At 34.2% G+C, this 13,873-nt stretch overlaps 1 protein-coding gene across 9 annotated transcripts in view; it reads right to left on the minus strand.

Moving 5' to 3' along the window:
• Positions 1–1,252: 1,252 nt before the first annotated feature.
• Positions 1,253–13,873, minus strand: part of Mgat4c (MGAT4 family member C) — a 481,385-nt gene continuing 468,764 nt past the window's right edge. For all 9 annotated transcript variants that reach the window (XM_075954476.1, XM_075954475.1, XM_075954472.1 and 6 more), the window contains 3 exons: positions 12,652–12,804; positions 6,778–6,925; positions 1,253–4,828 (listed from right to left, as the gene is read on the minus strand). In XM_075954476.1, the coding sequence (XP_075810591.1) occupies positions 3,687–4,828; positions 6,778–6,925; positions 12,652–12,798 (1,437 nt within the window). In that variant the 5' untranslated portion in view covers positions 12,799–12,804 and the 3' untranslated portion in view covers positions 1,253–3,686. The remainder of the gene's footprint in view (positions 4,829–6,777; positions 6,926–12,651; positions 12,805–13,873) is intronic.

Below are 13,873 nucleotides of genomic sequence, written 5' to 3' on the forward strand. Positions count from 1 at the left end.
AGAAAGTAAACTTTTGGTAACTTTTGGTAATCTGCATGTTGAATTACCTAGCCCAGCCTGGATGTAAGGGGAGGAGCTCGGTCCTGCCTCAACTTGATGTGTTACCCTTGTATAAGCCCATGGTAGGCATGTTCCTTTTTGAATGGAGATGGAGGAGGAGCTGAAGGGGAAGAGGGTGGATGGGAAAGGGGAGGAAATAGAAGGAAAGGAGGGAGGGGAATCAGGTTGGTATGTAAAATAAATAAGAAAAAAGTTATTTAAATAAACTTGAAAAAGAGTCCATAACGTTTGGACGGAAAAATGTTAGTTGATGGGACAAAAATTTGATAAGAGGAAGATGGAGATAAAGTTGATAAAGCATGCGATAACTCAGATGAAAGTCTCATACAATGAAAAATAAAAGTTTTAAATGAGTTTTAAAAATTAAAAAAATAAAATGAAGTAAAATGTGTTTTTTTGCTCTTCCTTTGCCTGTTTTTTGAAGCTTTCTTTGTCAAGGCTGTTGTTTTACTTATAAAGTTAACATTATTATTCTTTGACCCCCAACTGGGGTGTTAACTTTCTCATCTCTTCTTGTGGTAGTCTAGCTGATTTCATACCCCTTTATTTACACTCATGAGTATAGATTCGCATATGCATGTAAGAGAGAAAATGTGATTTTTGTTTGAGTCACTTCAAGTGTTATTTTCTAGAACCACCCATTTTTCTGCAAATTTCACAATTACATATTTTAATATAGTTTATTAAAATTAAATTGTGTATAAATGCCACCTGGGGAAGGAAAAAGCAACATAAAATGTTTGGAAAGTAACAAAATGTAAAGCATTACTTGATATAATAAAAAGAAAGTTAAAAATTAATGTACTAGGAAGAAAATGGTAGCCTGGAGACATGGCTCAGTGGTTAAGAGCACTGGATGCTCTTGTCAATGTTGTGTTTAGTGACCAGCACCCATATGGTGATGAATTAGCATCTATAACCTTAGTTCCAGAGATTTAGTTCCTTTTTTTCTGAATTCCACAGACACTATGTATGCACGCTATAAACAGCAGACATCTATGTAGACAAAACACTGGTAAACATAAAGTAATAATAGGTAAAATAAATAAATAGAATAAAAGCAAGAAAGATGGTAGATTAACCCAGGAACAACTTGAAAAGAAAACATACACACTCCCCTAGGTAATTGTACTTTATACAATGATAGTTTCAATAATGAAAGGAACTTAAGATAAAATAAAACTTTTTTTTTGGTCATATTAACCTCCGACCCCAACCTCTTATCCTCATCAATCTTTACTAAAGCATTTTCTAGAAATTTCTATAGAACCATAGATGGTCTTTGGAATCTCACTTGCAGGTCAATTTGTATAAGCTTTTAGCTCACAGTAAATAATCATTTCTGGTTTTAATATTTCATAAAATTGGAATATAGCTGTGTACTTCTAAATCACCAGAAATGCAGAAAAACATTACTGTGAGTTCTGAGGTGCATGTGGAACACTGTACAGCCAGCTAGTTTTAAAAATATCAGGAAAGCAGAATATTTTTAAGTGTTATGGCAATTATCATTCAAACAAAAATTCCATTGTTTCATGGAGGTGCTTATATTTTCTTACAAGTTTAATATTTAGTATCACAAATTATTAGTTATTTGCACGTTCAGGAAAGGTTAGCATCTTCCTCTAACACTGGAGAAATGTGGGAAACAAGGTATCCAATACTGAATATATTAAAAACTACAAAAATTCTGACTAAGTCTGATGTTTGAATTCAATTGATCTTAGCAGAACAGATATAACAAAAACAGCCTAATCCCTTGTATTACGTAAGTTTCAGTACTGTATTTTAGGATAGAAAGAAGAGCAGACACACTTCTTGTTTCTTTTCTGTTTTTTTTAGTATCATAAATATATCTTTACACAACACACACACATTATACACACATACACACACAGAAACACACGCGCACACATGTGTGAGAATATGATTTTTCCCCATAAGCACATACATATCCTGTATTTCTCTTCATTAAAAACCTCTTCACTGAAACACTTACAAATTGTGAATAGGGTGACTACTAAGTACATTCTGAAACACTAATGTTTTTTAAACACACTGTGGTGTCTTGAATTTCTCTTGTGAAAAATAGAGACAGCTGACCAAATCTTTAACAGAGTTTGATTACTATTTGTATGCAGGTAGCACAGAAATGTCAATTAAAACGAGTCACAGTCATTACACCGCATGGTCATAATGCTTTATAGACCAGTTTTGTTATCTAATTCAAGGTAGTCTAGTAAATAACCTGAAACCTAAATAAGACACAGAACAGTTGCTGCTTGAGTGACGGCTCAGTGATTAAGAGCACTTGCTGCTCTTGCAGAGGACACTGGTTTGGCTCCCAGCACCCTTGAAACGCGGTCTGTAATGGACTGTAACTTGCGTTTCACGATATCCTCCCCCAGCTTCTGCAGGCACTGCGCACAGGAGGCATACATAGACAGGTAGGCACAAACAAATAAATATTAAATAAATAAATGCACACATACAAGGAAGGAGAATGAGAAAAATCAAGGAAGGAAGGAAGGGATAAAGAAAAAAGAAGCCCTAAGTTCTGTGACGAGAGATCTCCATAGATAATAAAGAGTGTTGTCTGTTAATTAAGACAAAAAAGCAGAATAATGCCTTGTTATTTGGTTTTTGAAGAAATAGCTCATTGACTACAGGAAAACAAAACAAGACAAAATTAGTTTCTACAGTTTTTACCTTTCTCCCACTTAAGACAGTCATTTAATCTCCCCAAAACATGATAAATTGCAACGACTTCAATCACATGAATTTTAATAAAAAAATATAAAATCAATTTCAATTTTGTCTGCATATACTGAAACTGTGAACAAATAGACTAAGCACAGGCCATCTCTTTTTGTCTGTTAATTACAGGGGTCCTATGTAACCTTAAAACACTAAGCTTACCTATCTACTTCAAGTGGGAAGTTAGAAATGGAATTCTTCCCACAGAAAATGTAAATTAAATTTTTTTGAAGCAATTAAATGTTTTAAAACAAGGAGCAATGTTTCTTTTCATAGAAACAACCAGAGGAATGCTTATTTTTAAGTCTCTTTTTCTTTAGCCCTACTTACACAAAATAGTCTGTTGCAAAGACTTCACTGCTATGAGGAGGTATTAACTGTAAAAATATAGCAGTCAGTGAAAGCCTAAATTTCCAAGAAAAGTATCCCAGTTTACGATTGCAACCAAATGCATATTCTCAGAGATTCTGAATGAGAAAGATGTCTGACCATATAATGAATTAAAAATTCATGAATAAGTGTGTACCGTTGGCAACTGTGTTTTAATTATAATCCACGGAAAGAATTTTCTTGTTTTAAATCGTTCACATCACTCTTTTGACTACTGTTTGAAATCGTGGATCTCTAAACACTTAAATATATGGATGGCAGCAACTTTAACTACAGAATGGCCTTTGACCTCAAAAGTGAAAGCATACAAGGGTGTGTTTCATTAAACTACAATCAGAACGGCTGAGATGATCAACTTTTCCCGGGACACATCACATCCATTGGTTGCCTTCCAAAAGACAAAAGTAGCAAAAGAGGAAGAGAGGAAATACTGAAACAGGAAGTCCTGCTTCAGAAACTCAGTAGACTGATTTCATTGGCTAGGAAGTCCAAATGCTGATGCTCCGAATTATGAGCCATTCTTTTTGGGTTTTGGTAACGCATATCCTTATGCAATGTATGTCAAATGGAATTTTTTGATTCACCTCTGACATTTCAAAGTTTCCGTGTTTGAAATCCCCCAGTCTTAAGTAAGTATCACATTGTCTTATTTGTTTCTTTAATATAAGTTTTTTCCCAACATCTAGAGCTCCGTGATGCAAAATGTCGTTCTGTCGATCTTCTGTTCCTGTATTCACTTTAATTTTTTTAATCGTAATTGGATTTTCAAATACAATCACAAATGTATCTCCGATGGATGGTGGCTTTCCCCAGAAGTACTCATCAACACTGCTGTAAGCCTTGCTTGCTTCATAGTTTTCAAAGACATTCATATTGGTGTAGAGACTTGCTGGGGGATTATCAGGGATGTCGAATGACTCCTCTTCAAAGTCATCGTCCTTGAGTTTATTCTCAGTTCCTTTATAGGATGAATAATAGCCCATGTGCTGAAAGAGAGAAGGTTTAAATCGGATCACATTTTTCTGAGCCAAGAGACCTCGAAAATGAGTCAATAGCCAATCGCAAGGCATTTCTTGATAAAACATTAATAAAAAGTGGGCCAGACGTGGGAGATCATGAGAATGATAGAGTTTACCGATGTAGCCAAGTTTTGAGAACTCAAGAGTTACCCAGTATGTCCCTTCTAAGGATGCGATGACTTTCTTGATGGCGGTTAAGAAATTTTTGGAACACCGGACGTCATCTTCAAGCATGACGTAATAGTCTGAAGTATTGGCACAAAAATTCAGAAGAAAAGCATAGTCTACATTCTGCTTGGAGCGAAATCTGACTCTATCCTCTGGGTCATTGTAATTTCTTTTAAGACCATCCAGAACTGGATAATATTCTTCAGGAGCATGTATAACCATCAATCTTCCTGCAATGATATGATGGGCAAATTTCTGCATGATGTCCTGGACCATCGCATCGCGCCAGGAGGAATTAAAGTCTGCTAGATGCACCACTACTGAAATTTCCTTTAGTTCTTCATAGCTGGACTGTTCAAAAATTGACTTTATTGTCTCAAGTAAATAGTTTCCTTTTCTCCGTTTCACTGATGAAAGACCGATTGTAAGATACCCTGACCAAAGAAAAAAAAAATCAGTGGAAAAGTAATTAAATGTCAATAGACTTCAAATAATACAATAATAGGAACCAAATAAACAAGATTTGAATTCTTTAGGCCCACAATTATAGCAAACAAATCTATTAAATGATTATATATTTAACATTTTAATATTAGAGTATTAAACTCGCTACACAAGGGCTACTGTGTTTCATGTACTTTTGATGTTTTATATAGAAAACAATTTATATTCTTTGAGCAATGTAAGATAGATCGTATATTACAAAAATGCTTATGAATTATGAAAATAAAATTATCCTAAAGTATCCTATATAGCCTAATATTCCTATATATTACCATTAGAAAAGAGACAGATGTTTAGAGATAATGTGTCTACAAAGAAATGAAACACAGCACTTCATGCCTGTAGTCTTAGCATGTGGGGGACTGAGGCAGAAGGACTGTTTTGAGTTCAAGGCTAGTTTGGTATACACATAGATTTAAAGCCCAGAACAAGATAAAAAATGAGCACTGTGAAGTAATAAATACATATAAAAAGTAAAGCAAATTTTTAATTAAGGCTGGCAAGCTAGACTCAAGTGATGAGGAAAGAAGACTAGACATTAATTTAAATCATCTATAAAATTTCCAGAGAGTGCATTGTGTACTTCAGGGTTCGGTATCAGATTGCTATCTTTACTAAATGAATTCCAAGGCAGACTTCCTAGCCTTATTTTGAAATTTGCCTGATATGTCTTATAGAAAATAAACAGTTTGATAGGATGTAGGGAGAAAGAAATCTCACAAATGTATGCTTCAAAGCTATGAATTTATTGTTTCGTTTGTTTTGAAAAACACTTTGCATCTTTACCCTCAGGGGACATTTTTCTTAGATTAAAGTTAAAAAATAAGAACTGGATGTTTTTATGGCGAGAAATAACCTCATACGGTTCACCTCTGATACGCATTATGTATCTTTCTAAAATCTGATTTTCTATCTTGAATATTCAATAACATTCCTTAATCACCAATGTGTAAAAGTGATAATGTGCATATGTGTAAGGATCAGTGGGTTAATATGGGCCTTACCATGATACCATAGGGATGTTTAACAAACCCAGTGAAAGTCATTCCTTTCTTCTGCCCTTCCTATCCTGAATGTACAACTCTTTAAGTCACTGTCACATGACTTAAGTCACTGACACGTTTTAAGTTAACAACACGTGATGTTGTTGTCAGGCAATGCAAGTGGTACCCATCCAAGTGGTAACCATCACTTAGTTGAAAGGTCATTCTTTGGGCATATCTTTTACTCTCTCAAATCCTAGACCACACAGGAGCCACTTAAGGGAGCTCTAAATTTTGATTGGCTATCATTTTTTTTCCCAATCAAAAAATCTTCATATTGGTTTGAGTAAACTTTGTCATCCTACAGAATCCTCCCCAACTTGAATTTTAAGTTGGCAAATTTTCTTTGGAACAATCGTAAGGATGATTAGAATACAAGCACTTAAATCTCAAATTCTGACTACTAGAACCACGAGATAATAATAATAATAAATCCTCTGGTTTGTGGTAATCTGTGATTGTCATTTATAAAATAGTGCACGTTCAAGACCACATTCCAAGCTGGTTAGAAACTATAAAACTAAACCATCAGATTGGAAGTAAAACAGCACAACAATATTTTCAAGTTAGACATTTAATTTTACAGTCAAGGGATAATTATCTCTCTTAATGCACCATAACAAATTTCTAAAGAGTTTTTATTAAAAGTTAGTATCTTAATAATTATGGAATAAGAAAGTATATATAAAGGTTAAAGGATGTCAAATTCTTCTTAAACTATAGATCCCAATAATCTCTAAATCTTGTATTGATACACAAACATAACAAATTATCATTATTTTTGCAAAAATCTCAGTTTTTATGCAAATTTTAATAAAAAGGTTATGGATACTTACTCTTTCTCTGTAAAGGAGTGGCAGCTAGGTAGCGATAGGTAACATTTATGGTTCCTGAGAAGTTAGATAAATCCTTGAATGTGTGAACATAGCGTTCAGAATTAAGTTGATGTGTGGATGTTTCCCTTATGAGTTGTTTGTCGCCTTCCTAAATGCAAAAATAAATACATGCAAAATTAATAAGTAATAGTTGGCCACAAATGGAGAAGAGGGTAGTGCATGTATTTAGAAAGTTACATGAATCTCAGTTACCAGCCCACAATCACAAGCTCCTCAACTTTGACCTGATTTCTTACCTTTAGTTTCTGCTTTAAGCCTTTTCACTTATGATCTTTATTCTGTGACACATTTGATTTTCCATAGCATGCATGATTATCCCATTTTCAGCAAATCTATCCTTACTCGAAAATCCCCACTTTCAACACGTTAAAATTCTAAAATTTCAAAACAAAAGGACTTTATAGTTTGATGATGATAAATTTGGAGCTTTCACCGGAAATTATTTCCTTTCAGAAATAGCCATATTAATCATTGAAATCTTCTACAAATGCTTTCAAATGGAAAAAGTATCGATGTATCGATTACAACATTTAAAGAATGAGTAGGAAGTTTTAAGTGTAAACAAATTATTTAGTTTTAGAGAAAGTTGTTACAAAGTTTTATCAATTCATTTATAGATGACCTTGTAAGGCCATTATGGTGAATTGAATGAAAATTGCCTCCTAATGCTCATAGACATTGATTGGCATTAATAGGATGTATGGCCTTGGAGGAGTAGGTGTGGCCTTTTTGGACTAAATGTGTCACTGGAAGTGTGCTTTGATGTTTCAAATACTCAAGCCAGGCCCATTGTCACACTCTCTGTTGTCTACAGCTAAGTACATAGAACGTAGCTACTTCTCCAGCACTATGCCAGCCTGCATGCAGCCATGCTTCCTGCCACACTGGCAATGGACTGACCCTCTGAGCCTGCAAGCCAGGCCTAACTAAATACTTTCCTTTGTAAGAGTTGCTGTGGTAATGCTGTCTTTTCATAGCAACAGAACATTGACGAGGAGAGACATAATTTCAAATTGTTGAGAACGATTAACCATCAACATTTTGTCATGAACTTGCTTATCTGAAAATGTTCTTCAGTAACATCAATTAGAATACCTTGGTACCTAGTCAGTAAAATGATTTGAGATCCTGTCGGGCTCTCATCTTTCTTATTGTAGTCTTTCTCTCTGTGTTGATAGATGCATGTGTGAAAATTTGCTTTTGTTTGATGTTCTGGTGAAGATAACTGAAATCATTTATAATAATTATAATTATTTTTGTGCTGATAGTAATTCGTGTCATTATATGAACAGAAGCACTTACATTTAAGAAATTTTCCAAATTCAGGTTAACTATTATTTGCTTCCATTTTCTCTGAGCTTAGATGTAAGTTCAATGGTAGACTTTGATAATTTGATAAAGTTATTATTGGCCATATCCTTATTAGATTATTTTTGGGGCATATATTCTATGATTCACTACCATATATGTCCGTAGAATCTAATTAGGTTTCTTTGTGGAAAGTTGTCCACTTCCCTGTGTGTTCTTACATAGATTTATCTCTAGTATTTCTGGTAGGAACTTAAATGAATCAAGTACAAGCCACTAAGACTAGAAAAAGTAAATTCTTTAAATGAATTTTGCCTTGATTCTTATCTGTGGTCAATAAAACTTTAATTAAATCTCTCTTCCAAAACATTGTATAAGATTCAGACATAAGTTTTACCTTGATTAGGACAATAAATAGTTACTGATTCAAAGGCAAAAAACACAATTAAACTTTAAAATCATGAGCAGAATTTTTCATGGAATTAAAAAAAGAAATACTGGAATTTAACAGGAGTGCTAAGAATCTTTAACTATACTATGAATTAAAAAAATTCAATCCTACAATTTCAAATATTCAAGTATTCTCATGACTTTATTCTGTCTGTGATAACATACTTCTATGTTTTACGCCACTTTAATTATTTGAAAAAGGACATTTTCACAAGGTTTATAGGATATCCATCAAGTTCCAAAGCTATATATATATTTGAAATATCTACAATGCAAAATTAAAGAAAATTTTCTTTTATAAATATAGAGGTTGAATATTCACTGAAATTTGATCATTCTCACTCTCATACATATATATGTTCATCTATTTCTATAGATCAAAAAATATATAATGCAATAAATGTATAAAACAAACAATTTAAGATTGTTACAAAGTAACTGCAGACTAATTATCACATAAGCTTGTTCAACAATACTCTAGTAGTGTACAGTATCAATAGAAGCCATGAAGACATTTCTATAAAATCAAAGTAGTCTCTATGTTGTATACATTTTGATATTCTGTTATTATATGAGGCTACATGCTAACAAAACTGTAAGTTACTATTTTTTTTAAGAATTCTTCCCTGAGCATGTAAAAGTCTAGACTTTTTCTGTGATAAAATGGAATACATTCATTTTGGTAGAAGTACGCAGCAGAATATAAAATGAAACAGAGCTGACATGAAAGTACTTAATTCAGTTCTGAAGAACAAGCTTCTTAATACTTTCAGCATCAATAAAAATGTAACTTTCACCCGAGCCTGTCTGGTTGGCTGCTTTCAGAGGCGACTGACTGAACATCCAGGCTCCCTGGGTGCCTTCTTTTCTGCAGTAACTATGCTAAAGTGTGTGTCTCAGTAATAAGGCAAAGCTTTATGACAATCATTTTCTGGATGGTAATGCAATTCAATGGTCTCACTTCAGTCTAAATATATACCCTGGTGGCTACTTTGAAGATGCTCACAGCTGAAAGGCTAAGTTGATTGGGCATGCATCGTCTCTGCCACTTAGTTTGTCTTGTAAAGTATTTGTCTCTTTCACTGAGTTCTGCTTCCTTTCCAACTGAAAGTCACTTATCTTTCTAAAACAAAAGCAAATATACCAAGACATTAATATGCCTATAGTTTCAAACCACAAATAAATTTTCTATCAAAAAGGGAATTGAATGTGGTAAATAACTCCAGAGACTACTAATTCTTTTCATCTGGTTTCTTGGAGTTACAAGTATTATTTCAGCAACACAAATGAAAGACATTGCAGTTTATGCTTAGAAAATTATATGCACATTATGGAGGCAAGAAAATACCCAAGAGAGAGAAAATTATAAAAAATAAAATGAAAGCCGGGCGATGGTGGCGCACGCCTTTAATCCCAGCACTCGGGAGGCAGAGGCAGGTGGATCTCTGGGAGTTCGAGACCAGCCTGGTCTACAGAGCTAGTTCCAGGATAGGCTCCAAAGCCACAGAGAAACCCTGTCTCGAAAAACAAACAAACAAACAAACAAATAAATAAATAAATAAATAAAAATAAAAAAATGAAAAAGGAAAAGTATTAAGCAGAAATAATATTGTGATTTATTCCAAGAGTTAGGTTTTTTTTTTTACAAATATTCACATTTTAGATATATACATTAAAAATAAGATTTATTTGTATAGAAGTTGGGTTCTACAACTCTGAATTTTGATTTGTTGTGGTTTTCTGTAATGATCTCTGTTGCAAAGAGAAGTTTTTTTAATGAGGGGTAAGAATCATACTTAGCTCTTTGGGTATAAAGACAAATATTTAGAATATAGTTGGGGAATATGCTAGTTAACTACAGTGGTGATTCTCCTTCAAGATGCATGAATTAACTGGCCCTAGGCAGTTGGCTGGGTTTCCAGTACCAGGCATGATTTCCCTGTTGTCAAGTGGGTTTTAAAGTCCAATTATAGACCGGTTGGTTGCCACAAAGTTACACATGCTGCATGCTGCTATTGCTCAGTTTGGGTTTCTCCCCCATGCCTGTCATTGCTGTGGTTCCTAGGCATCACAGCTGGTTAGGAAAACAATTACTCTACCTAAGTCTCAGGAATTGTTTTGGAAGAGCAGGTGGAATGACTTTAGAATCCAGAGGAACATGGAGTTGACTATAAGTTCTGTCTTCTAGGCATATCACAGCTACATTTATAAAGTCTCACCATGATTGCCAACACATGGGCTGAACAAGCACAATAACAATAGCTATGTTAGTGTAGATGGGGAAAAGCCTACTAAGGCTCAATTTGATGCAAAGAGCAACCTGGTGTGGGAGGTCCTTCTGTCTATGTGTTGTTTTTATTGGCTAATGAATAAAGAACTGCTTTAAGCCTATGGCAGGGAAGAACAGAACCAGGTGGAGAAAGTTAGGCTGTATGCTGGGAGAAAGAAGGACAGAGTTAAGAGGGAAGCCATGGAGCTGCTGGAGACAGATGCTAGGAATTTTAAATTGTAAGACACAACTTCCTGGGGATATACAGATATATAATAGAAATGGGTTGAATTAATATAAGAGTTAGCTAATAAGAAACTAGAGCTAATCAGCCAATCAGTGATTTAATTAATAAGCTATCTGTGTGATTATTTTGGTTCTAAGCTAGCTGGGAGAGGGGGAACCAACAAGCGGCATTTCCCCAAACAGCTACCAACAACTAAGTAACGCCAAGAACAGAAGAAATAGTTTCCTCTTGGAAAAAAGAATATTAATTAATTATCCATTACAAAATGGGGCGTGTTTGTGTTTGTGTGTAGTGTGTGTGTGTGTGTGTGTGTGTTTGTTCATGTGTATAACAGCAATTAAGGAGAAGACCAGAATTTGAAAGAGACCTAGAATAAGTATTTGGAAGGGTTTGGAGGTGGAAAGGGATGGGGAAAAGATGTAATTATATGACATAAAGATAAAATATATAATATTTTTTGTTTTTTTTTAAATTTATTTATTTAAATGACTTTTTTGTATTTGTGCATGCCTAAATAAATTTATGTGCAATGCATGCATGCCAATGGCATTGGAGTATGGAAGGGGACATTAACTCCCCAGGAACAGGAGTTTCAAAGGTTTGTGAGCCACAGTGTGTGTGCTGGACCTTTAATTCTGAATCTTCTGAATTATCACTAAGAAAATCTGTTATTTTTTAAAGAACTTTAAGTTGGGTATATAAGGAGGGAGAAAGTATTTTGAAGGACTTAGGGGAGGGGAAAATGTGATCAAAATATATTTATATGTAATTTTTAATAATAAGAAATATAAGAAAATTTCAATACTATTATAAATAATTGGCAAAATAAAGGGTAACACTTTCAAGGAAATTTCAACACTAAAGTGTAAAATAAGGAGGATAGGAGTAATACTATCAAGAAAAATTGATTTTGTCTATATGTTCACAGTAAAGCCCAATGATCTTAATATTTTAATATGTATGAAATCAGTGTAAACTGTCTGTATTATATGACAGTATATATTATGTCATGAGTATCTTGAGAAAAATGTTTTAGGGTCTAAGAAGATATTTTACGGTATGTATAAAGGTTTGAGGACACAAAGAAAATGACTTAAGGTGTGTAGATACAAATTACAGATGTCTCAAAACAGGAAAGCTTAGACTGTGGGAGTATGAGAATGTTTTGAGGTGTATAGATACAACTTGTGAAGGTATAAGAAGGTGGCTTAAGGTACATGAAAAATGGTTTTCAGCTGGGCCCTGGTGGTGCATGCCTTTAATCCCAGTACTTGGGAGGCAGATGCAGGTGGATCTCTGTGAGTTCAAGGCCAGGCTGGTGTGCAAGAGCTAGTTTTAGGACAGGCTCCAAAGCTGCAAAGAAACTCTGTCTTGAAAAACCAAATAAATAAATAAATAAAATAAAAATGAAAGGACAGATGCATAAATAATTCTGCTCAAACAAACACTGCCTTTTACATCAAAGTCGGGGGATAACTAGACCTATACTAAGTTTACTGAGGATGAATATTGAATTAAAAATAATGTCTCCAGAACTCACCAGAACATAGCTGTCTTCAATGTACAAGTTCATGAATAGAAGGCAAACGACAAGAACACCCAAGAAAGACACTGTAGAACGTTTTCGCAAGCATCTCATTTTATCCAGTATTTGAAAAATATATTTCATTTGATAAAATTTAAACATCTTCTCCTGTGAAAAAAAGGTAACGAATTACTTACAATTAACTTGGAGTATGAAGAGTATAATCTTATCATTCAGCTAAAATTTCATTTCAAAGTTTATACATTATATTGTCATTTACCAATGTATCATCATATATAGCTATCTATTGTTGCCTAGAAAGACAGCAAATGGATTAAAAGTAGAAGAAAGGGAACAATATATTTTTTGAATAATTACTTTCTTTAAGATAGTAAATGATAACCTATAGTTGAATATAAATTGTTCACCCATCTAATTTAATTTCATAACTGGGAATTACAAGATCTCATTAAAATAACAAAAATTTGAGAAATGGAGGAAGAAAGAGACATACAGCCATGGAAGTGATAAATCTATAACTCAAAGTTAAGATAAAGGCTTGCCAAAGTTTAAATACCTTCCTTCTCACTTTTAGAATACCTAATAAAATTGATATGATTTGTTAGACTGGGCATTTGTTCCTCTGGATATTTCTCAGTTTTTATGCTTCTAACTTGAAGTCTAGCTACTTCCAATTTCTCAATTATTCAGTATGATCTATGTAATTAAATAGTTATAGAGACATTTCTCCTTAATGCATAGTATAAGAAACACTGAAAGTCTAAGTTGAAGATGCCTTAAAGTTTTAGATAGCCGGGCGGTGGTGGCGCACGCCTTTAATCCCAGCACTCAGGAGGCAGAGGCAGGCGGATCTCTGTGAGTTCGAGACCAGCCTGGTCTACAAAGGGAGTTCCAGGACAGGCTCCAAAACCACAGAGAAACCCTGTCTCGAAAAACCAAAAAACAAAAAAGTTTTAGATATATCCTCCTGACTCCCACAGGAACTACTTTTTCACTCTCACCATTAAAACAGGGAATTATTGCTTGGAAATATTAGTAAAGGCTCATGAGAGGCAGTTACGGAATAGAATAGAATGAATGAATAGAACGAACCTCCCTCAGAACCTGTCCTTACCAATCATTATTGTTTCGAGACCTTTAACTATACTCAAAGTCTGCCAATCCCCTAAAGATAATGTTCAAAGTGTGACCCAAGAAGAATACTAAGATCATATAG

This window comes from Microtus pennsylvanicus, chromosome 20, assembly GCF_037038515.1.
Source record: "Microtus pennsylvanicus isolate mMicPen1 chromosome 20, mMicPen1.hap1, whole genome shotgun sequence".
Lineage (NCBI taxonomy): Eukaryota > Metazoa > Chordata > Mammalia > Rodentia > Cricetidae > Microtus > Microtus pennsylvanicus.